This window comes from Colletes gigas, unplaced genomic scaffold (genome assembly GCF_013123115.1).
Source record: "Colletes gigas isolate AHSC1104 unplaced genomic scaffold, ASM1312311v1 Colletes_gigas_Sc00008, whole genome shotgun sequence".
Classification (NCBI taxonomy): domain Eukaryota; kingdom Metazoa; phylum Arthropoda; class Insecta; order Hymenoptera; family Colletidae; genus Colletes; species Colletes gigas.
The window spans coordinates 4,929,848-4,955,349 of NW_025106637.1; the positions used below are offsets into that span (position 1 = coordinate 4,929,848).

Below are 25,502 nucleotides of genomic sequence, written 5' to 3' on the forward strand. Positions count from 1 at the left end.
GGTCACGGATTCCGTTTCTCTGGACGACACGCGCAGACGATTCCCCGGGGACATCGTTACTTGGGATCGTCCTTCCTCGAGGAAATCGTGGGTTTGCTTTCCGCTACCCACGCATTATCGCGGTGGAACGCGTTGTCTGTGGTCGGTGGTGGACGCGCGCCTCGAACGATGCCCCTCCTCGTCGTTATCCTTCTCGGGTAGCTTATTACAGCCGTGTACCGATTTCCACACGTGCGATCGCGTTACGTCGGCTGGCTGTACGCGATTAATTGCGCAAGATCCAACGTAGCTGCCGACCTTCGAGGATCCTGGCAAGTTTACTGCTACGGGGCCTGGCGTATTAGCACCGCGCGACCAGTTTCCCGTGAGAAATTGAAACGAACGATCGATAGAGCAAACACCTTGCCGCGAACATCACGTTGGTCCATCTCGTGGCAACGAAACGACCGATGAGTAATGGGTTACCAGCGAGCCACGGTGATTAATTCGAGCAGTTCGATCGGTTTCGTTCGACGTTACCAAGGTGGAAACCGTGCCCCGTGTACGAATGAAACGAATGACGAGCCTTGTCGAGAACAGACTCGTGCACCAGATTCATTAATTTCATGGGAATGGCTTAATGAAGATGCCTAGGATAATTGGATTTGGAATGTTTCGAGCTGTTGATCAAGTCCTTGATAATTACTGTATCTTCGACTTGATGTTAAGCTTCGAACGTGAATATTAGTTTTAGTAGCTGGTACGAGGGTAAGAACGGAAAATTTGCATTATGTTCCTAATTAATTCAGTAATAGATGTGTATAGACCCGTGATAATGTAGCTCCTTGTGGAGATACAGTGCGTCGGTGATTAAGGAAACTATTATACGCAGCATAGATTTATGCGGCTTCGATGTTTCATGATTTTGTGTGTAAACCGTAATTATCAATCCTAACGACGTTTCTATTAAAATATGGCAATATGGATAATTAAAATTATTTTTGCACGAAAGAAAAAAGCAAATATTGCAGTCAGTATTAAAATAATTTTAATTTATCTACGTATTATAAAAGAAGAGAGCTTTCACCACAAACCGAAACGTCGACGTGAATAAGTCTCTTGCTAATTGCTCTCATAACCAAATACAGAAGACATTATTAATGTTTCAAATTTCCAGGCTAAGAATTAAATTGCAATTAATTTGCACGTTTGATATTGGGAAAAATTATTAGGAAATATTTCTACTTCGCTCTACACTCGATTTGAATTGTATAATTCGACGAAGCTAACGGTTACAGAGCAATCTATCAACATCACCGAAGAGATTGCTGAAGAAAATGACAGGCAGAAGTTGGTCAATCACGGTTCGTCATAGAAATACAAAATATGCCCAATTCATTTTATATACTTTCTACAACGCGACCTATTTCCCAAGAAGTAATTACAACTTAGATTCACGCTGATAAAAATGAGCAACCAAATTTCTTCTGGCTATTAATTATACTTCTGGTCAGAATATTTCTAGGAATTATAGCGATATGATCAGAAGAAAAGGTTCGAAAAATTGAACAAAGGAAACTTTCACAAGATTATCTTTCGTGAGTTATACTTTTGGAAATGCGAAATAAATACTTTCTCTAGCCAAATATTTATATGGCTGTAACTGGATCAGTATTGAACTAAAATGTTAAGAATAGAAAACTCTAAAATAGAATGTGAAAGTATGGCCGACTCGATCTCATCTTCTCGGTCGAACAGTGAAGTCTCATTAATCGAACTCGTTTTAGCTGATGGATTCAAATAGTTTTTACTCACCAGTCTGATGTAGGTGTTGATCATTTCTGTTAACTGTGGCGCTCGATTAGTGTGCAAGGGTAGCCTGACTCCAGACGCAATTTGCATCACGCACACACCGACACGGGGAGAACTCACAGACACGATATCCTCCAGAGGTAAAGTCTCCAGTATAACCAGGTCACCGTTTGGAGTGCGTTTGATTAATCGAAGACCGTGATGAGAAACTGCCACGTGTTGGGTTTCCGGATGTTGAGGCCCGATCTGTTACGAAAAATTGATTCGATACCACCGAAATCAGCAAACTCACGAAAATATTATAATAAAATTCTAGTAACTGCTACGAACACAGAACAGAAGAAGCATCGACCAATAATATGATAATTAAATTGCAAAGTGGTAAAATACTTTACGTCCAATAAAAATGTTATGCGTTGCTATTTAACTCCATACAAAATTCCGTCTGTTAATTAACCGAAAACTAAATCAATAAATCTTTCGTATCCTCGAAGTTTGCGTGCGCGATTCTAATTTAACCGTCTCATCTTCTCGCGGCTTTCCTTTTTAAAATGTCACGTATGATTAACCATGTATAAACAACACACGCAATTAGCTGCAGCCTGCTTAAAAAGCAAGCTACTAACGCGTCGAACTTAATTCGCCTTAATTATTAGCAGACTGTGAAACGCACTCACCGACACTGGGAATATCCTGGCAAAATATAGAGGCCATTGTTTGGCCATGTCAACGACGTTTTTCTTAATAGTGATCTTGTGCTGCGTGCTCTGCAGGTTGTCCAGAGTGATGCCGTAGTTGTCCAGCATCTTCAGCATGTTCTGTCTGTCCTCCTTGGTGATTCTGATGCTGGACGTGGCGAGGACGTCGTAAGCAACCTGACAGAACACCAAATGTAGCGCCAGTGGACTGTTCAGCGTTTCGTTCGGGGCAAACACTTCCTTCTTCACCCTCAGCGTCCACGTTACTCTGTTGTACGTGAAATGAGCCGTGGAAGTCTGGGGATAGAGTTTCGTGTTCATCACCTCCTGGACCTTTTCGATCTCTGGCTTCTCTGCTGGCGGCAGTACCGGTCTAAGGAACTCGGGCCATTCTTCGATTTCGATCCTCTCCATCTTGTCCGTACGATGGGTCGAGGCGACGCTCGATCTCCTGTCAACCTCGCGGTCCATTTTCTTGAAACTTTGTCGAACAGCCGCGAATGACTCCCTCGTGTTCGGCATCACGCCAAAGTCTCGAGACGATGGCATGCCAAAGCTATCTCTGGACTTCGGAGAGACGTCTCTGGTCATCCCGAATGGATCCCGTTTCGAACTCGAGTTCTCGAAAATCTCCCTAGCGTATTTCGGATCGAAGATGTCGGAATTCAAATCACGACGAGAGTCAAAGTCCGAGTTTCTATCTCTGGCGGAACTGGCCAGGTCCGTGCTGTCTTTTCCATAGAAGTCTTTGGATTTCTGCTCCTGCGAGCGAGACTTGTCGAAATCGTTCCTGTACTCGTGATTCTCTCGCAGGTGCTGCTGGGACGCGAATATGTCTCGACTGTGACTGAACATGTCGCGCTGACTTTTGGAGAAGTGGTCGAAGGCTTCTGAATCCGGAGACGTTCTGAACGAATCCCGTGTTTTTGGTTCGACTGGAGCTGGCGGCGACCTCGGTTGGGGCACACCCGATTGACTGAAATTTTTGTTATATTTATTTTATATTATATGCTATTTTATGCATGAAAAACTGGTGCAGTAGATAGAACGTAAATTTTTAGGACAGTGTGTAAAATAAGACACTTTGGAAGTAAATTGTTTCCTTAAAAAAGAAAAATCAAAGTTTGCATGTGTGCAGTTCCGAAACTACTAGTGTTTTATCAATAATTGATCCATGGTTAGAAGCGGTGAAGCCTCCCCTTTAAAATGCTTTTTGAATTTTGTCGATCGGACTTTCCGTTTTCGAGATATCGTAATTTATATGAAGTGGTAATTTTTAAAATCCCGGTCTCCGTTTTCTGAAAGCCCATTAATGGGTATTAAAAATAGTTAAACTTTACACTCGTGCAGTTCCGAAATGACTAGTGTTTTATCAATAATTGATCCATGGTTAGAAGCGGTGAAGCCTCCCCTTTAAAATGCTTTTTGAATTTTGTCGATCGGACTTTCCGTTTTCGAGATATCGTAATTTATATGAAGTGGTAATTTTTAAAATCCCGGTCTCCGTTTTCTGAAAGCCCATTAATGGGTATTAAAAATAGTTAAACTTTACACTCGTGCAGTTCCGAAATGACTAGTGTTTTCTCAATAATTGATCCATGGTTAGAAGCGGTGAAGCCTCCCCTTTAAAATGCTTTTTGAATTTTGTCGATCGGACTTTCCGTTTTCGAGATATCGTAATTTATATGAAGTGGTAATTTTTAAAATCCCGGTCTCCGTTTTCTGAAAGCCCATTAATGGGTATTAAAAATAGTTAAACTTTACACTCGTGCAGTTCCGAAATGACTAGTGTTTTATCAATAATTAAAACACTGTTGGCAGCGGCAAAGCCTCCCCTTTAAAATGGCTTTTCGTTTTTGTCGATACGACTTTCCGTTTTGGAGATATCGCAATTTATGTAAAAGGTAATTTTTCTTAATTTGACTATCGCTGTCTTCGTCTAACGCGTCGCGTCGGACCTCCTTGTCGCACGTTGACCGAGTGACCCCGTGAATGAGTGACGTCACGTTTACTATTTACTACGGTCACGTGCGGCCAACGGCCTTGACAAGGCCGTAGTAAACAAACGCTTCGGACCCTTATATCTCCGAAACTAGCAACCGCATCGACTTGAAATTAAAATCGCTATATCTCGGGAACTAATCAAGCTATCGACTTGTACAAACGCTCATTTTAAAGGGCTATTCATCCCCTATCTGATGAATGTAAAAACTATTCTAATTTATGCTGTCTTCTATGTTTAATTTCACATTTACTTTGGCACTATGCACCCAAAGAAGTTTCAGCAATTCCTATCGACCACTATACGATAAAAATGGATTATATATTATGTATTTAAAATGAAAATTAATTCATTTTCGTAAGCATTCTGTCGTAAATAATGGTTTTCTCTGGAACTAACTACGCGTTGATAGATTTAGTGTTAATAGCTATCTTAAACAGATAGGTTTTAATTCCGTACAGACGAAGGTAGAACGAAATGCAAAATAGTGGTTCCAAAGAATGGGAAAGAATACCTATTGCTGTACATGCTTCCACCTCTTGGACTAGGGGGTTGTGGAGGTGTCACCGGAAGCGGAGGAGGCACGGGCCTCTCCATCCTTTCAATTTGCGTTCTGACTACTTGAGCTTGAGTCATCATATCGGTGGTGCCTTTCGAAGTGACGCTTTGTGTGTCATCAGCCGTAGAAGCATAATCGTCCCACCGTCCTCCTTTAAAACATTACCAAATGTTACCACGTTTCTAGTATTTAAATTGCTACAATTATGAATATCTAACTTTGATAACAACGTTACCTAATTGTTGCTCCAGAAGCAGCTTCCTATTGTCTTCCAAACGCTTCACTTTACCATCTTCCCGCGGAAGAGCGGGTTTCTCAGCCGTTTTCGTAGATCTTACACTGTGATTCGCTGTCACCTTCTCTAATCTCTGACGCATCTCCGAGCTGAGTTTCAATTTTCCAATGCTACCCGGAGATGGCCTTTGAGCGCCTACCTCCAACGCAGACCTGAAGAAACCATAATCAGATAGCAACAAAACATTGCGACAGTGATGATCACTGAATTCTCTACAAACAAACAAATTGTCGTACTTGGATTTCTTCTTTTTCTTCTCCCCTTCCTCTTTGTATCCATTTTCGTGTTTAGACGCGGAAGCCGATGTCGTCATAATCGCCCTCTCCTCGTTCCCTACAATATTTTCAATCTCAAATTCTTCCCATTCCACTGCTCCTTCTGTACTAGGTTCCCCGTCACCTTGATTGTATTCCTGATATTGTGGCGTGATCTTACGTTGCTGGTGTTGCTGGCGCATTTTGAACTCTATGAAACTGTCTTGGCTCTGATTTTCGTTCGAGTCGCTCGGTGGAGGCCATCTGAAGACGATTTTTCAAGTACATCTTTACAACTACTATCGTAGAATAATTGAAAACAATATGGTAAGAACCTTCTTAAAATTTTAAAGGATTCAGTTTAGCATCTCCACAAAGTAAAATCAGTTCTTTAGTATTACGAGCATTGCATCGCAGAGTATGAAATACATAATTACACCGAGTTACATAAACTCAGAAATTAAATACATTTCCCGTTGCATAACTAATAATTATTACTTGCCTCCATTTGCCAATTCGAACCGTTTTCGCCCTCCCGTAAGGATCAAGGAACGGTCTCGATTCCGAAGGATCATGGGACTCCAAAGGTGGTGGCATCGGTGGCGGGGGTGGCACTCCCTTGTTGTTGCTCGAATTCGATAAATTGCTATCCACGCTGCTCTTACGATTTTTCAGCTCGCTCAGCACGTTCGTGAAGTTGCTCTGCACGTTGTTCTTGTTCGAGTTTACCCTTTTAGCGTCCGTTGGGCCCGACAACTTTTTATCGCCCACTTTTCTATCGACGCTGATCTTTCTCACCGCATACTCGACGCTAGTCTTTCTGACGATTTCAGAATTCTTCCTGGGTGGGCTCTGAGATCGATGGATCTGAGCTTTGACCGTCACCTCTTGACGCTGACTGTTCGGTACCGATTTAACTTGCGTAACTTGCTTCTCCGTGGACCATAGTTCACCGTCCTCTGGCTCTCTGAACGATACCTGACAATGCCACAGTTTATTTCTCAGAGGTTGCCTGTCATCGATACGCGAAGTGAAATAATGTTAAAACTCACTGAAGGCATCTCCAATTAAGTTCAGGATGATTCGTAAAATATTTTACAACAGAGTAAATTGTAAACATGCTACGAGTGACTTTACTTTTCCTGTTATGCACAGTGACGTGAAGAAGTGTAGGCTTGCGAAAATTGTTAATAATTTATGCTTGGAAAAATATAAAATAATTTCAGACGTTACTTCGAGTTTACGTTTGTTATGTTTACGTTCTTCGAACGAACGTGACACAATTTTTCATTACGAGTAATAAACAATCAGAGGCTAATCTTTTCAAACTGCGTGAATCATCGGACACTCCGAGAATCGTAGAATATAATTACTGTCCTTCGCTATGAATTATTGCCAGGATGCTTGAGCAACAGTTTCTTTGAACCTACATTCCCTCGCTTCACTGTACGAATCCACTGAATCCGTTCATCGAAATCGTTCCCACAACCAGTTAATACTATCAAAATATGTTACAATATTTGTACACGTTTATTTAACATAAAACGGATTATCGTTACGTTCAAATACGTAGATGTGACTCGATCGGCAGTTCTATTTGTTAGATGAAATCGGTAGATACCTTGGAGTAGCGTCCAATGGAATCATTGGGCCCCATTTGGGCACCGTTTTGGGGGGCTGGGGGGACAAGATTCATACTGGAGGGGCCTGCGGACAACACCGTGCCCTGGAAACACACACCCATGCCGCGATGCGGCTCAAAAGCCCACAGGATTGTCCAGAGGGACACGATCCCTCCATCGAGAGTGATCGCAATCACTGAAGCTGCTCTCGTGCAGTGTTGTGCAAGAGTGATCGTGTTAGTACCAGTTATGTGATCGTGAATCGTGAAAGTGACACGCCGAATGACGGCTATCCCATTCACTGTGATGACATTTAACATGCAATTCTCTGTTTATGGACGTTACGACATCAAAAGTGTTACTGTGCGGCAAGGTAACGCAGTGTCGGAGAAAAGAATTCAATCAAGAATTAAACTGTGTTTGTTTTTACAGAGTGTATTGGTATTTGTGTGAGAGATGTGTTCGAGCATGTTCTGCGATTATCTTCCGAGACGATAACGACGAACAAGTAATTTTAACGAGAAAATTCCCAGAGCCTCGTCTCATCTGGTCGGATCTTTGATTAATGTTTGCGCTATACGGGACACAGGGAAAACGTCTATCGTCTCGAAAGATGATCGGGGAGACCTTTTCATGTCCCAACGTATCAATGTAATTATTCACGATAACCGATTAACATTAATAATTTCTCACCGGTTGTTGGTTTGAGTTTTGTGGACTCTGCACGAGCAGCTGCTGAAGAGCCTGATTCTGTGCCAACAGTTGCTGCTGGATTTGTATGTTTTGCGCCATGGCGCTCTGCAGGAATGCTCTCTGCAGGTTTTGCTGGTACGCCATCATGTCGTTGTTTTGGCTCGGTGGTGAATTGGGATACTGTGGAAGACTGAGACCTTGCATGCTGTAGATCGGTATTGGCATGAATCCGGGTCCCATGTTCATGCTGCTACTCTGTGCGGGTGGCACCTGTTGAGGTGCACTGAACATTGGCATCATCATGGGCGGGGACATCATTCCCGGTGTGATGGCACCGAAATTAAAATTGGCGTTCTGATTCGGTATGTCCATGTTGCCCCCTCCCTTGATCCTCTCCAACAACTCCTTTGCTGTGATCGTTTCGTTCTCAGAACCCTCGAACATCATTTCCATGAAGTCGTCGACGGTTTCGAGGTTCCCTCTGCCACCTCGCTCGTCGACGTCGTTCTTTCTCAGAGTTTCGAGAATCACAGCGTCGCTCTGAGACCTGTCGTCGCTCGTGCCTTTGATGCTAGCTGCCAGACTTCTAGCATCGGACAGTTCGTCCAGATTCCCATCCAGAACCGGCATGAACAACTCGTCCAGGAACTGATCCACGTCCGAAGCTTGACTAGGCACCCTAACTCGTCTCACGTGCGACGCCAGGGATGGGGCTTCGCTCGTGTCAGACATGGCGGATGATTTCACGCCGTACTCGCTCTTTTCGATGTAGGCACGACTCGATTGACTACCTGGCAGTGCTCGTTTACCTTCAGATTCAGGGAAAAATGTTCACAGACACTTGACAATTGTACAGAATGAGATATTCAGATTTTCTGTTTGGAACGATCGAATCGATCAAAAGTAACGCGTAAATAATCGGCTCAACGTTCGAGACTCGGTACGGAGCAAGCAACGAAGAAAATCTGACAATATCGTCGCTCTGAATGTCATAGATGTTCTAAGGACGGTACTATTTACTAAACCCATGACACTTACCAGGATATTGAGACTTGATGAACCTAGTTTGCGATCTGATGTAGCTGCTCTTATCGTCTTCCGATCTCCCTGTTTGACTGACGGATTGGATATCGGGATACTCGAAGTCGATCGTCAAATCTTCTTCTTCGATGTTGGGTTCCGTTGTTCTCGTTATCCTGCTGTACTTCCTCTCTTGCGCGATTTCGTTCCTCGTCATGTATTCGACGTTGCTCACGGCAGACGTCTCCCCAATCCTTTCGAGACTGTGATAGCGTTCGTTCAGCTTCGACGACGATAATCCGAGGTTCGCCAATTTCACCGGCGACGGCACCACTTCCGGTTGAAGCAAATTGTCCAAGCTACGACTACGTTGCTTCTCGTTCTCGAAGTATCTGTCGTTCAGGGCTGATTTCCGCGACAGACCAGTCTCTATTGTCGTCTCCAGCATAGCTTCGTGAGATTGCTTTCTCACCTGAATGGAGGCAATCGCGAAACATAAATTTTATTAGCAAAAATTTCGATCGTTGGATACTTGAATCGTGATATAATTTACCAATGGCTTCGCCACAGGCGGTTGCGGCGGAGGAACAGCGGGTCGCCTGGGCGATTGAATTTCCGGTTCAACGGGTTTGTCCACCGGTTTCGGTACTGGTTTTCGTTCGAGAGGTTGGAACGTCTTCAAAACAGGTGGCTCTATTTCTTGCTCCAATTCTCGAATTATCTGTGTGTGCTGAAACGAGCCGTGCAAAATTATATTTAGCAAAGCGCCCTGTAAAATTAATGGTACTCACTTCTCTCTTCTTGATGGGAGGGAAACTGTTCTTTCGCTGTTCGAGGAACATGTGTTTAGCGGCTGGGAATGCTGGCGCTAGCTCCATTTCGGAAATCAGGTCGAGAACGTAATCGAAACCATTGGTCTCCGTTACGATGGCGTCTGGACCGTCCAGCTGATTCCATAAAGTGATGGTCCAGCCGGAATTGTCGACACCGTGATTGTGAACAGCTAGATTGGCCAACTCCTCGCACGTTGTCCACGAATCCATCGCACAGGTAATCGTCTCGCCTGAAAATAACTTGGCTCGATCAATTTGTTCGGATGATTCTGTATTCCACCCCACTTTTATCAATATCTGACAATGTTTTGACACCCACCGTCATAGAATCCTACGCTCAACGCCATGTTAACACGGTTTCTGTTCGCCCTCCACTCCAATACGCAAGGCGGGTAATTCCTCGGCACATGATGCACGATTTGTTGATTGTTGTTCATTATCCTGAATATCGTTCTCTCGCCCTGCAGAAGCTTCCTCTGACAGTAAGCTTTGTAACCATCGTACGCGTGATCGGACACGTACTTGAGCAGATACTTGAACAGAGTTGCACTAGGCTGAAAAGCTGACAAACAGTTCGACAACAACAACCAGCCTCTTTCTTTGTTCGCGTCGTTCTCGTTCTTCCACGTTTGATTGGCCAATTGACACAGAATCTCGTCACGCAATTTCTCATTGACGATCCCTTTGTTCACGATGTAATCACCCAGAGCCTGTTCCCTCTTGCCGCTCAAGTTGTTCTCGTTCATGAAACGAAGGATCATCTTGAAGATCATCAACGAATCTGTGTAATCTTGGTCCCGTGCTTTCGCCAGGAACGGCGTTTTTATCGGTTCACGTTTCATACCGAAGATGTGACTTTTGAAATAAATGTTCGTGAATTTTGAAAACTGATGCTGATCGATGTCAGGCGGCAGACCGTACGTGTGATGCATGGGGATCACTTGGCCGACGACTTTCAAGAGATTCCTCTCCGTGTGCGTTGGTTGCCAGTCTGTAATTTTAACGAAATTAACTCGAATTTAACGTGAATTTTAGTCGACCATATTTTACTTGGATAAAGTACCGTCAAGTTTGCTGTAGATGAACGCGAGTTCAGCAGGGATTTCCAGATGATTGACACCAGCCACAGCTCTCGAAGTTCTTTCCTGCTCCTCCCGTTGTTGTTTCGCTTTCGCTCGTTCCTTGCTGGCCCTCTCGATTTCCGCCCTCTTCGCCATCTCCTCCTTCAATACGCTAAACCTCTCGCGTTGTTTCTTCCCTCTGTATATCTTCTGCGCCATCAGCGTCGCCTTTTTCAGCGCTCTGAACTTCTTCTTCTCTCGATAGCCACGATAAACGGCTTGGATGAGCACCGTGCTTCGCGAAATGTTCAGGAACCTCCTCCTCGCGAGGAATCCTCTGGTATACCTGCAATTATGCAATTGAAAGCGATTATATTTATAAAATAAAAGATTTATTGAACGTATTCTACTCTGAGAATCTTTTCTAATTTATCCAAGCTAGAATGAAATATAGTACTTCGTACCTCTGAACTGTTATGGCTGCCCTTTCTAAGATCAGTGCTCTATTGTACTCCAGAGTCCTTTCCAACGATTCCCGCAGGAACACTCTGGTGAGTCCCAGCTGATACTGAGACTGTGCCTCTCTCGGCGCAGCTTTGTCCAAAATTATGCGACAAAGCTCCTTGTTTGGCGCTCCCCTGGGCAGATGCGTGGAAACGAGGTATCTGTAGCGATCCACGAAATGTCCGAAAAGAAGACGCACCGGGTAGCCCGTCTTCCGTATTCGAATCGTTTCTAACATCCCTGTGTATCGAAGCTGCTCCAACACGCACGGCATGTCAAATTTCATTGGCGCCTTCTCAGTATTTGGCTTGATGCATCGCACGAACCACGGATTGCATCTGAAACGTTCAACGAACATTGCAACATTACAGCTAAATTGTTCGAATTGTTAATTTCAGGGTTCAGAATTCAGAACCTTAAGTTCTTTGTTTACATTTCGATAGAATATTCTACAGAGTAAATTTATAGTCAAATATTGTATCAAATTCGCGGCTAAGCTGTTTGTAATTACAATCAACATTTGTTGGAATAGATTCGAGCGATACTTACTGAGACATGGAGTCGAGAAGTTGTTGCAGACTGTCATGAAACCGTGCAGACACGGTTGGCGTCCTCGGTTTCATGGTGACGAATCTGCCGTTCGGTTTATTCATAGTTTTGTTAGCCTCGTGAGTCGTCCTTACGTGTTGGAACATTTTACTGACCATCTGTAAAGGAATTAACGATCGCCGTAAATGACCACGACCAATGAAACATTGTTCTCATCGAAGACAGCGGAACTCACAGATATTTTGCTGCTTATTAATAACTCTACCACGTCTGGTCTCAACGTGTCTCTGTTTTTATCCAAGAAACCTTCGACGTTGTACCAAACTTGGCCAGCGTAGTGTTTAATGGCGAACTCGGCGGAATTCATTCTTGGCCTCGAGTACAGCTCGCTCAACGCGTGATTGTAATGACATTTTTCCAGAAACGAGAGATCCGTCGCTTTGGGAAAATTGCTCTCGTCATCCAGCAGGTGAAGAATCCCGACAGGTTTCTTTGCAATTAAGTGTATCACTGGCAGATTGTCCTATGAAAGTAATTAATACGCTGACTGTCGACTCAAATGTCAATTATTGCAATTTCTTCGTCTTGTTCCACCAAGAACAATCGAATTTCTACTTACGGTATAATTGATAGTCGTCCAGTCAATTTTTTCCTTGGCGTACTCCTGCTGCTCCAATTTAAAAATATGCTTGTTGAAGTAGAACTGAAGGTTCTCGTTCGCGTAATTGATGCACAGCTGTTCCAGGCTGTTCTCCGTGAAATTCTCAAAGCCGAATATATCGAGGATCGAGATCGCGGCGGTCTGTTTGGTACCTTTGTAGACGATGTGATTAACGCGAGCGACCAGCCAGGAAAACAACGAACTGTACAAAGCCTTGGCGAAGGCATCCCTGGCATCCAGAGCCTGATCGATGTTTAACGCAGTGAAGACTCTCTCGTTTCTTGCCTCCTATAAACAGACTCAATTACCCGTCGATCGAGGAACAATTGGGGCGATTCTTGCGTCGCTTTTTCCGCCACGGACCGTTGTTTTAGTGGTGAGGGCTCTGATGATCCCGTCGGAATTCACTTGAAGAAGATGGGCTGCCCAACGAATCTCCGCGTCCGAGCCAACTTCCACGCCCTCTTGGCCGTGTCTCATTTGCTTCCGATGGAAGTACACGTTCCCCAGGTGCAACACGCTGGCGAGGATCTTGAATATCGTGTCCTGCTCCTCGGACGTGAATCCCAACACTTGCATCGCGGACAACAGAGCTTTGAAGTCCTGGGTGTCGCTTTTCCCATCGATCTCGCAGTTACCGCCCTGAAAGCTAAAGTTGTAACATCATCCGTGCAACGTAAACGGCATCCTCGTCATTCTGGCGCTTAGAGTATCACCTGGTTCAAGTAAAAGTACTTGTCCGGCGTCAATAGACCGTATTTGTCTCTCAGTTGCTGATCGAGACCAGCCAAAAGCTCGTAGAACACGTGGTAGTTCCTTTCCTCGGACGCTTGTGTGACTATTCTACTTTTTTCTAGGAGGTACTGGGTTATTCTTCCTCCGACAATGACTCCACTAAAAATAATTATTCAAAAGTAATGGCAATGCAAGCAATTTATGTTAATCGTTGGCAAATGGCTCGACTATTCTTTAGGTATCGCTCAGACGTGGAAACATTTTCAAACAATATCAAAAATAACATAAATTCATTATCCTTTCTATTTATCTTTTGGAAAGAGAGTTTTAACATGATATTGAATATATTTTATTTTATTTCTGGCTAGTCGAAAGAAAGTTGTCTGAAAGACTATGCAACCTTAATTTCCCAACATTTGGGTGTGTCGTTTATTGTTATGGAAATTAAGTTTCACAAATATCTCCCGAAGCATTCATTTTCACTTCCAATCGTTTCTTTGCTAAGCTACCTTCGATTTTATAACGGTTGTTGCCGATTTCTCGGCGATTCGTAACGGTAATGGGCACTCACTCTCTGAAGTAGACCTCCAAATATTTCCCGAATCGGCTGCTGTTGTCGTTCCTAGGCGTTTTTGCGTTCCCGAAGCTTTCCAACAATGGCGTCGCCTCGAGTATCTGTTCGGTGACGAGATTGTTCGGCGCTCGATTAACCGCTGCTAGATACTGCATTACGAGTTTCGTGGATTCCGTTTTTCCTGAACCGGATTCACCGGAAATGACGACCACCTGATTCGCGCTTGCATTATTTGCAGCGGTTACTTGACTGTACGCAGACGAGCCGACAGCAAACAGGTGTCTGCAATTTCATCGTAACGTTTTTCCAGTACAAAGTACATATTATACGGTGCATGAAAATATTTTACAGAATAATGACAGGAAACTTCTGTCACAAATAATTTAACGATGATGCAATTAAATAGAGATTCCACAGGAGAACTTGAGAAATTCTGATGTATACGTAAAGTGCTTTTTAATTACAAAGTAATGTAACTCACGGTGGCAGCGTGCCGAGTATTCGTCCTTCGTATAGTTTCACTTGGTCCAAGCCATAAATGTCGAACATTTTGTATGGATTTACCGCCACTAAGATGCTTCCCGTGTATGTCTGTTAAAAATGACAGTTTAATTTCAATCTGGTAATAATCGTTAATATTAATAAGGAGCGAAACGATTAAACGTACGTATATTAATTCCTTGTCGTATCGAATCTTCAGGTTCCATAATAAAGACGCCTCGTTGAGGTCGCTGTAATTTAGACAATGCGAATAATTTCGTGATACAAGTGATTTAAAATGATCGAAATCGAACTCACGTTAACTGAATCATGTCTTCGATTCCATTGTGTCCAAGATCCTGCCTTGGTTTCACTCCGCTTAAATTAGTGAGGGTGAAGATTTGCGGCTGGAATATAAAATACATATATTTTGTTGCTTCACTTATATCGTCTGATAATATTACATCTTAATCTGTAGCTTATTCGATGTCCTCGAATTAATAAAGTAAATACTTTTAATCTTAATATGCTTTTTCTATTACTGTTATCGATTACCACGCCCACGATAATAAAAAAATATCACAGAAACTTCAATTTCGAATTCGACGTTGTAGCCTCGCACCGCATTACATTTTCGTTGATCACGTGAACGCAGAGGTACGTCAATGGTTCCGGTGACTTCTTCAACTTCGGTCTCAAGGTCGTCACTCTGGTCGTCCTTTTGATCGTACCCTGCCTCCTCGAGCAGCTGCTGGCGTCGCTTTCCTCGTCCTCCCTGGGATACACGCGAAGGAACTCGCGCGAGAACGTCGACGAGGAGTCGATCGAGCCATCGGTGAATTCTTTGAGAAAATCGTCCGATTCGTCGTCGAAGTTCGGATCGCAGAAGGACGGGTTTAAACTCTTCAGCACCGATTTCGTCGTTTTGTAATGCCACTCGACGAAGTCTTGCTGCGGCGCGCACAAGCACACCTCCGCGTCCTTGCAGTCGAAGACACTTTCTTTCGAGCGTAACCTTGACTTTTGAACAGGAACATCGTACCACCGTTCCGCCGTTTCAGAACATCTGTCGGAGTCTGGCTCCTCGTATTCCCTCCCGCCATCAAGATGAACCTCCTCCGTGCGACTCCTGACGCTAGACGAAGCTGATGAATCCGTGGTGTCGCAACGAAAAGACACATCCGAGGATACCGGAGTTGATTTTCCACGGATTATCGGCACGTCGTAATGACAAACTTCTGCGTTATCCATTTGACAGTCTAACGAGACTGGCCAGTTCATAAATAGCGTTTAGATATCTCGTGTCAATTGACCATGACGAACGCGTTCGATGCTCGAAGTAACTTCTTCCATTTTTAGATTTGTCAGAAACTCCTTGAGCCAAAAGACTCGTTAACATCAAGCTCGACCTTCCTTAACAGCGTCTCTGTTTTCCAAGATGGTTTTTGCCCGATTTTCAAGACGATTACAGCCCGATCTCCGCGGAGAGAATGCGCGCGTTAAAAAAGGAAGATTCGCGCGAATTCACATAAGACGCGAAAGCCACTCACGTGAGACTTAACCGGATACCGGGCTGCCTGAGTTTGCAGTTGCAATTCCATTGGCGTCGCCGCTGCGCGATCGCGGGGAATGGGGCTCGACGTTGTCGGTGACTCGATCCGCCGTAGTAAACAGAAACCGATCCCGTTAGAAGGTTTTAATGGACCCTCCAGTACTTCGTGAAGTTATGAAAATTAATCAAGAGCGTCCATTCACTGGCACGCCGACCGAAAGTCTTCCGAGGCTGTTCGAGGTCGTATATTAACCCAGTGATTTTTCAAACTGTAGTTCGCGTGAGCTCTCACAAGAAAAGTAGCGTATTATACAGTAGAATGATAAGAACTGCTGTCTGTAGTGTTTTATTCATAATTAAAATACCTGCTGAAACGTTCTCTGTCATTAATGCTGATATCAAGAAATATTTTATATAATAATAATTTGCACGATCATGACGAGGTATAGCCAAAGGCTGCTTTTCAACTTAATCTTAGTTATTACAAAAACAAGCAAATTACTGCTCGATAGAATATCCACTTCTTTTAAGATTCAATTTTATACCTTAAACGTTATATTCAAATAAATTTTAATACCAGAAAAAAATATTGTCCTGGATGTCCTGTAAGTAGGATACTAGGAGTTTTCATTGAACGTTTTACTAGTCATGCCACTGGAAATATTCTGCGACTTGTTTTAGAGATATTTCCTTACAACCAGTGTCAGATTAACGTCAGATAACTCGTCTTGAAATTTGATACGGAATTCTCTGTTGTGAATGAATATTCTTTAACCAATTTAAAGTGTTTTGTAGCATATATTACGAAGATGTTAAGAATTTTAGTTATAGAGAGTTATTGAATAAACATAAAAATTCATTAATTTATATATTTATAAATTGTTATGTTATGTTTTCCAATTATTCTAATATTTTTCCATTTTCAGACAAATCTATGGCATCAAATTTTTGATTGATTCCCAGATAAATAAATATTCGTAAACCTGTCTGATATTTTTAACAATTCCGTTATGTAATTAAGAAGTGAATTTCTTATTTCTACGCCCGTGTGCATCGTCATCTATAATAGGACACCGTTGAACTAGACTCTGCTACCAATGCGCGACAATGCTTCGAGAAATCGAACATAAGACTCTGCTACGTAGAAAAGTAATCAAATACTAAAGTCGAGCAGTTCGACGAAGTTATGCGTGTGTCGTGCAAATAAAACCGTGAACAAACTTGATAGCTTGGCTCGTCAACTGACGTTATGTTATTATTACGACTTACTTCGAATACAGGTAACAACCTTAAAAGGATATTTAACGTCATATAGTAAATATTTGAGTCTCCTTCTCTAACACTTGGGGGGAAAAAATTAAATTAACAAGAAGTAACGAATACAATAAAGTTCTGCACTATTTACTATTAATCACCATAAAGCCATTACAGTGGGAGAATATTGTAATCGTGCACACGTTGTTTGCATTAGGATCGTGCATTAGCAATGCAAAGAATTACAAATTCGACTTTCTCTTAATCGAATCTTCGTACAAATAAAGTCCATTCTACACTTTCGACATACTTTTACACGAGACATTACGTTTTATCCAATTGTAACACACGATATCTATTCAACGTGGACGAAAGTATTATTTACAAAGCTTTCGTCTTTTATGTCTTCTAATGCTTATACTACATTTTATAAGAGGAAAGAACACCTCAAACTAATTAATTTTAGACAGCAGATTGATAGTTTTGTCTTTTTATTCGTCGACTATTATTGGCGTTCGATTTGTTTGATCGCTTGGGTGTTTGCTCTTGTTTGCTGTCGTGTTTTGTTGGACGAAGTATGGATTATAACGCCGTGTCATTCCTAGCGAGGGCACGCGTAAAAAGAAGAGTCGACAATTCACGAAAGTGAAAGACAGGGAACGCGAAAAACTCGTGGACACGATTGTTGCCAATACGATGTCCTTGGAGCTTGAAAGTGCAGGAAGGTGTTGCAAGTAGCAGGGCACGCTGCTCCTTTTCGATATGGACTTTCACGCCAGGATCAACACATCGCTCTGGTGGAGTAATTTTCCGAGGTATCGCGAACCGCTTTGGCGGAAGTATTTCTCGAAGTATGCGCGGTATTCGAGACTTTCTATCCGGGACCCGATGCATTTGACTACTTCGTCGGGTGGCTACGACGGGAATCTATGTTTCCAGTCGAATATTTCACCACTCGTCATCCAGCGATGTGTTGATTCGCAAATTCGCAGAAATTACGGTGGCTAAGAAGACCGGAAACGGTCATGATTGGTACTCGAGAAAGAAACTTCTAATCATACATTAATAAATCAAGAAACCATAGTCATTTAATCGACGTATTACTAGAAAGTTGTAATAAACACACGAGTTTGAAATGTCATAGAGAGCACAACACGCTTTATTAATGTTTGTCACTTTCGTTTTCTTAATACGACGGATTCTAAAGTCATTAATCAGAAAATCGTTTAGGAAGTCTATGGGAGGTCTAGGAAAGCGAATAAATTACGAGGTTACACGTACCAAAAATAAATACATTTTTACAAAGTGCTATTCTGTTTTTAGTTGTGGCGATGACATTAATTTCTTGAAAAGTCAAGCCCAAATTGAACAGTTTGAATAGTTAGAAAGAAACAAGAATCTCAGTCTGAAAGCTATACGGCGAGCATGTGAATACTGCGAAGTCTTTAACTAATCTCTTATGGTATGAACATACCACTTTTTCCAGAATGACAACTCATTTCTTCCTTTTGCGAAAAAGAAAGGAGGCTTAGGAAAATACCGTGTTTTCTGAACGTTAAAATTGCACAGTGTTTGATAACACTGGGTTGTACAAACATATACAGGGTGTTCAGCCCCGAATATTATGAAGAATTGAAGAAAATGTTAATGGATGAATAGCAAGACGTAAATCGAAGCTCAAACAATTTATTAACAGCCATAACATTATGCAACTTGAAAAAAAATGTACATTCATTCTTAAAGTATTTGAAACGCGAAACAGAATTACAGACCAATGACGCAAGGCATCAGTGTTCCGCAATTAAATGAAATAAATCCAACAATTCCTTCCTATTGCGTTTCTGTCAAATTGTTTCAACAAAAAATCAATGGAACATAGAACGTCGACCGATCGCCTGAATCGTGCGTCGTCTTAAGGAAATGCAGAATAACCGGTTGTTCGTTGGCCTCGAAGTGGACCCGTATTGTTGACTAGCACATAGCCTAACACACTTCTATTCTGTTCTTCTATCCCTTCGAGATAATAACACGCTGTGTAGTTTCATTGTTGCCCTGTCTATGAGGAGGAACGGTAAATACCCGATTCGAATACAGTCGGAAAAGAAACGTTTCGACGTCGAACGTCGATGCAAAAAAACAAGTTTAACTTTCATACGCGAAGACGCATCACTGAACTTGCGTAACTCATGCGTTCGATCGTTTGAATGGCGAATAATATACACTCTGGGAGTTATCCCCTTTCTACTCGTCGTCTGGATTGGAGAGTGGTCTCCAGCTTCACGCAGGAAAGAATAAATTCATTTTCGTACCTTGCCAGCGATCACTGCTTGGACGGAGAGGACGTTGGCGGCTCTGTGGTACTCCAAAACTTCACCCGGTAACACGTGGCCGACACCAGGGTCGAACCACACCAATTCACCCTGAAAAACAAAGGGTTGGATTGCAGTTTCTAGCTAGCGAATCGTAGGCCATTAATTTCCACTGTTACTTTGCTTCTGTTGGAAAGGTATACAGAGAGAGATATCAGCGTCTCAGACTTCTGTTTATAATTGAATAGAGAATCACATATTCTGATTATTATTTTATATTCAAATCTAATATGAGATTTCTCTTTAACAGAATTCTGGATTACTATTATTTATAATGTCTACACAAAAGATTGTTTATTCTAAGAACCCATTACGGAAATGTAATAGAAACACTAGCCACAGAGTTCAACTCTCGAAGAAACTCAAAGAGGCAACTATAATTAATCCTTTTTGCTTAAAAATCGTAAGACCTAGCGATGGATAGAAATCTCGTGGTCACATTTATCAAGCATATACGCCAAACACCGACATACGTTCACCGTCCACAAATGCACCGATCGACCGAACGCTTATAAAGCGCCCGCAGCACCGAAATGATTAATCACTGATCAAAGACTGCCACGACTTTTTTCATTCGAGCCACATTAAATCAATGCTAACCGTTTTCACGTTCCATGATGGATAGGACGGGGCAGTTTCAACCTTCGTCGGGCCGTTGGTCGAAGGTTTTCTCTTCCCCGTGCAGAATCCAAAAATCGAGGATGCCGTCACCGGCGAATCCGATCGGCCGTTAGCGTCGTTGTAAGCTCTGACGTTTCTCGTCGCGGACTTCTTCACGTAGTTCGATCTCTCCTTGCTCTGTTTCGTCGAGATTCCAGTTTCCTTGGGCAGTTTTCTGCGACCGTCGGTCCCTGGCGGCTTCTCGATCGAACACTTTCTCGAACTTTTCACATAACTAGGAAGAGTGGTCGCCAGCCTGATCGCCGTGCCGATCTCCCGATGAGACGGGCGAAAGTTTTCGACCAGCCTGCTTTGCGACTTCGATCTGTACTTCGTCGACTCCATGGATTTCGCCCAGTTGTTGTTCGATCGGTTGTCCAGCGTGTTGCATCCAGTCACACGGGAAAGCCCGTTCGTTTCCTCGCTCAAACTGTTGCTGCCGTGAACATCGAAGTCTTTGCTCTGATACGACTGACTTTCTGACTGATATTCTGACGGAATGTCAGCAGAGTCTTCCGTCCTCGAACTGTTCTGGTCCTCGTAGACGTTCGTGTCCTTCATGTTGTCGATGATCCTCCTGCGCGACATACTCCGGCGACCAGTATCCACGTTAGCCTCGAGCCCGCCATCTTTCGAGTCAGTCTTCTCGTGGTGGCTCTGGGCGCTCTTCGTCGCTCTCTGAGGCACTTTGGCGTAAATCGCGTTCCGTTGGGGGTTGGTTCTCATGTCAACGAGAGGCAAAGTGGCCGAACGATACGCCGTGTCGGGAACAGGATCGCGAAGGTGTCTCGTGGTCGGTTTGAACTCCACGTCCACGGCCCTTTCCCTGACATGCGAGTGACCTGACTTCGAGTACCTGGACAGGGCGCTCAAAGACAACGTGGATCCCCTGATGATGCCTGTGTTGGCTGGCAACGAAGTCTTCCGTCTGCGTATCCTTCCGTAGACAGGCGGTTCCTTTTTCACCGCATCCTTGGCTGATCTAGGACCAGACCAATCCTCCGTCAACCGCGATGTCCTCGATGCGTGAACAATCTTGGGCAAGGTCGACGGTCTTGGCACAAGGCCGCTGTTGATGTCCTGCAGCTTGGTAGTGACTGTCACGAAGTCACAGGCCGACTTGGACTCTCTCTCATCCTCTCTGCCCCACCTAGTGCTCCTCGGCCTCGGGACGTTCCTCGGGAAACTGGAAGAGGTGCTACCTTTCGCCTCTGAACTTTCTAACTTTGCGTCCCCGTGACTCCTTCCACGCGTTGCTACAACCGGCCCGTCTACGCTCGCACGTCTGCGCAATATGTCCTGCCTGGAGACTTTCCTGACTCCCTGACAGGACTGAACTTTTTCCGGATCCCTGTACGATCTTCTGGCTATGGAAGGCAGAGTTCTGGGCCTCTCTTGTTGATCCTTCCAGCGATTACGCAACGTGTCGGCGTAATTCGAGGCAACCTCCCTCTCCTCCTTCTCCTTCTCTTTGCTGTACTTTCTGAGGATCTCCTTGCGAGATATCGCTACGTCTCGCGGGATCGTGTAAAAGACAGCTTCCTGACGGGGCTGTCTGCCGGTTCTCGGCCCAATCTCCACCGGGAACCTGGGGTCCGGGTGGTTCGATCGACCGGAAGCGTGGAGCTTCTTAGAGCGTTCCGTCGTTCCGCTGGAATTTGGAGCGGAATTTGTATCTGGGTCTGGGCCGGCGGAATTATGCAATGCGCGTCGAACGGATAACGGTTCCGCGGCGGCGTAGAAAGCTTCCGAGCGCGTGTTTCGTGACGAAAACTGATTCTTCGAGGTCGACGATCGCGTAGACCTGCGCTCGAGCTTCTTGCTACACGCTATCGCGGGCTCCATGTTGCGTGCAACGGTCAACGTTCGATTTTAATACGCATTATCGGTTCCTGCGACCACTGCTGGGGGAGATCTCGTGCCCGTCAGGTCACGATTTCAGACATCGCGATGCTTTCAAAAAATTGGAATCGAAAATACAACAAATCGATTTCGCTTAAGAACGACGACACATTTTAAAAAACGAAAGTCAAAATCCCACCGAGAGTCGCTCGATCGTCCACTTTCCGTCACGCCTTCGTAGAACGCTCGCCATCGTTGAACGTTCGAACTCGCGTTTAGAAATTCCCCGGCACAACGGAATGTAGTGTAAAAGTTTTAAGCACCGCACTAACGGGAACGTCAATTAAATCACAAACAGACCACGGTAGCACGTAATTCAACAAAATTGGCAGCGTTTTCAGCCTGCGCTTGTCCCGTTTAACACCAATTAGCACCGAGTACTGGGAATTTGCGTGAACCTGACATTGTTACCGGGTTCGTAGCGTACAAGTTTTGCCAGAGACCAGTTTCCTGTCCGACCAGAAACCGAGTCTCAAGTTCCAATGTTATCGAGGGTTATCGGAGGTAACCGGTCGATGACATTTTTTTAACAGGTTCTTATCGCACAGCGTGCATTCGTTCCCCGTAATTTTCATTAATTTCATCTTCCTATCGAGCTTTGGGCAATGTTAAATAATATTCCGCGCGTTTCGTCTCTCCGCGTCGTCGCGGACTGCAAAGTACTTGGGGGTTCAAGGTTAACGCGCAGAAGACACCTTCCGTTCGGCCGTCGATGATCTTTCTATTTGCAGAAAGCTCGCGCAAACACGACCCGGCTCGTAAAATCGTGAATAAAGATGAGAAAAGGTCTCTTCCAGACGAATCCACGTGTCAGCGACCTCTGCTTTCATTCCGTGTCAGCGACGTCACCGTGGCACCAGTCTTTTCTTGGAACGGACACTCCTTCGAGCGATCATTAATCGTTAAGACTATCTTCTAAAATTGGCAAACGTTTCTGCAGTTGGCTGGCTAAGGACGAAACGTCAGCCGCGAAGGGCCATCAATCTCCGGAGGTACATGCTCCGCTTAAACGTCCAGCAATTATCGAACAACAGGAGACCCGCTTGAGAACCCGATCACGATCGGTCAAGATTTGAGACAATCGCGCGGCACAATACTGTCGCGCATTTTAAATTGCGCTTAAAGGAGTTAGGAGGTCATCGAGACGGTTTACTATCGGGAACATTGGGTCACCAGGCTCGAAAAATCCGTGCTGCTCGCGTTGAATTCGTTAACGGTCTTTCGATGAGACGTTTCGTGAATACGATCGCGGCGTTCGATCGTCGAATCCCCGGGATCCTTTTTGGATTTCAACTTTTTCTTTTCGATGTAACCTGGATCTCCTTAGACTCGGTCGCAGAATATGTCCCGTCGAGAGTTTGCATTCTTCGGTAGCCTCGGGTGTTTTCTGTTCGCGCGTTCGACTCCTCCGCGACAGTCCTCTCTTTCTCCGCGTCGTTGCTTCTCCCGATCTCGCTGTCCTTCGACTTGTTTCACAAGCTAGTTTCACACACAAACAAGTCCTCGCATGCTCAACAATAATCACCACAAAATATTCCTTCGACGCGTACGGGAACGAGCGAGACCCTCGCGAAAAATTCTGCTTTCGATCGGTCGGGGTTTCACGATTCCGTGCCACTTCTTCGAAAAACCGATCGCGAAAACCGGGTCAGTCGGAAATTCGGACGGACTTTGCTCGTACGACGAGGAAGACGCGTCGAGGAATTACAAGAGCGACGAAAAGCGGCCACCGGGGTGGCCACGTATCAGAAAAAGGCTGTTCGTTTCCATCGACGTGGAGGAATCGAGTTCCGCGATCCGGACGCGAGGATGTTCGATGCAACACTGGAAGTTATACGTCTCCTCTCCGCAACAATTGCTGCATGCTCGCAGTGGCGTACCCCGTTTTTTAATTATGGCAACGGCTAATTGGCCGCGGCTGCACGATGCTATCAAATTGGCCCTTGGGGCTTTCTTTTTCCTTTCCTTTCCGCGAACGTTTCCCGATGATCCAACGCGTGGGAGGGGCGGAGGGAGGCGCACGGGGCTGGCCGGAGCGTCGCGAAACGAAGACGTTCCGAGCGAACGTTTCACCCGCTTTCCATGGAAAACGCGAAAGAAGAGGTGCTGGCGCCAGTGGATCGAAGTGCTTTGGGGTGGAACCAAGCGTGCCTCTCTTCTTATATAAATTACGCGCTAAATACGCGTACGCCTACGTGGAGCTAGCTGGATATAGGCTGCGGCCACGGCGAACGGGAAGCGATTCTCTAACTAGCCACCGTGGCGAGTTGCAGAAGCGGCCAACGCTGTCGATGGTAAAAACCGATTGTGCCCGTAAAACCGTTCGAACCGCGTTCAGACGAGTCTGACGCGAAGCAGACTGATCGACATCGGGCAATAGTTTCGTCACGGATTGCATCGTCCTTTGATTTTTCGAGAAAAAAGCCTGCAACGCCCGCGGAAGAGGAGATTGTTTTTGTGAACACTGGTGTGGATGTTGCTATTCCGTATCGTTTCGATCGATCCGCGCACCGGTTTGTTGGAAATTCATGCCGAAGTTGTTTTAACTTGTTTGGAATAATGTGTATAGTTGAGATTAATTTTGGTAGCTATCGTACCGTTACTCTACGGCCATTAGCCTATGATCTACATATGATATTTTGCATTATTCGGAAAAGAATAGGTTTTTATATAAAATTTTATTAAATTTTGTTCGATTGTTCTTAGAGATATATTCATTTCTGAGTTTTAGGAAGGATTCAACGTTTCGACAACTGTTTTTGGAGCTCGTTCGAATTTCTGGAAGGACTGGAATTAATTGGTATGTTTCGTACAACAGGTATTTCCTAAGCATATTTATAATTTCAACGGAGTAAAAATCTCTCCTATCGAGAACGCCCATTGAAAAATTAATTGTTACGTGTTGGAAGGTATAATTTGACTCGGGTCTTTCAACTCTGAAATTCTGTATTCATAGTGGATGTTCGTGCAGAATTTCAATTCGATTGTTAAGTTGTAATAATTAGTTAGATTGCAAAACAGCAATTCGTTGAACCTCGCCCTTTCACTTTGCTTTCTCCACTACATACATCATGCTTTCAAGTACTTAAGCTTGCATATTTTATTTATTATACCAAATGAAGTTATTACATATATAAAAAAAGATATAAATATGAAATGTCAATTTCTTTGAAATCGAATCTGTTTAGATTGACCTGGAGTATGAAATCTTCGATGTTCTTATTTCCATTGACAAGTGAGGATCTTTTAAAAACAAGAATTTCATAAAAGAATAATATTGCTGTGTTAGATATTAATCGACAAGGAATTTACATGTACGTAATTTGATTAAACTTTCTAGAGCGTATAATATAGTAATGAATATTTAAACATTGAAAGAAGTATTCATATATTCATTGACTTTAAATTATATTGCATACACGAGCATCTTCGAC

At 43.9% G+C, this 25,502-nt stretch overlaps 1 protein-coding gene across 3 annotated transcripts in view; it reads right to left on the bottom strand.

The window, feature by feature from the left end:
• Positions 1-25,502, bottom strand: part of LOC122396891 (unconventional myosin-XV) — a 72,591-nt gene that overhangs the window by 36,000 nt on the left and 11,089 nt on the right. The window contains exons 1-25 of one of the 3 annotated variants that reach the window (XM_043395631.1): positions 20,107-22,011; positions 19,447-19,557; positions 14,650-14,738; positions 14,519-14,582; positions 14,333-14,442; positions 13,849-14,133; positions 13,259-13,436; positions 12,906-13,184; positions 12,501-12,830; positions 12,117-12,404; positions 11,882-12,039; positions 11,293-11,670; positions 10,831-11,174; positions 10,087-10,758; positions 9,726-9,997; positions 9,488-9,664; positions 8,953-9,406; positions 7,915-8,723; positions 7,221-7,325; positions 6,102-6,577; positions 5,582-5,863; positions 5,286-5,497; positions 5,006-5,201; positions 2,469-3,465; positions 1,795-2,037 (exon numbers count right to left, since the gene is read on the bottom strand). In XM_043395631.1, coding sequence (XP_043251566.1) covers positions 1,795-2,037; positions 2,469-3,465; positions 5,006-5,201; positions 5,286-5,497; positions 5,582-5,863; positions 6,102-6,577; positions 7,221-7,325; positions 7,915-8,723; positions 8,953-9,406; positions 9,488-9,664; positions 9,726-9,997; positions 10,087-10,758; positions 10,831-11,174; positions 11,293-11,670; positions 11,882-12,039; positions 12,117-12,404; positions 12,501-12,830; positions 12,906-13,184; positions 13,259-13,436; positions 13,849-14,133; positions 14,333-14,442; positions 14,519-14,582; positions 14,650-14,738; positions 19,447-19,557; positions 20,107-22,011 — 9,414 coding nt within the window. Of the gene's footprint in view, positions 1-1,794; positions 2,038-2,468; positions 3,466-5,005; positions 5,202-5,285; positions 5,498-5,581; positions 5,864-6,101; positions 6,578-7,220; positions 7,326-7,914; positions 8,724-8,952; positions 9,407-9,487; positions 9,665-9,725; positions 9,998-10,086; positions 10,759-10,830; positions 11,175-11,292; positions 11,671-11,881; positions 12,040-12,116; positions 12,405-12,500; positions 12,831-12,905; positions 13,185-13,258; positions 13,437-13,848; positions 14,134-14,332; positions 14,443-14,518; positions 14,583-14,649; positions 14,739-19,446; positions 19,558-20,106; positions 22,012-25,502 lie in introns of those variants that run through there. The other 2 variants (XM_043395634.1, XM_043395632.1) reach the window with 2 other exon arrangements.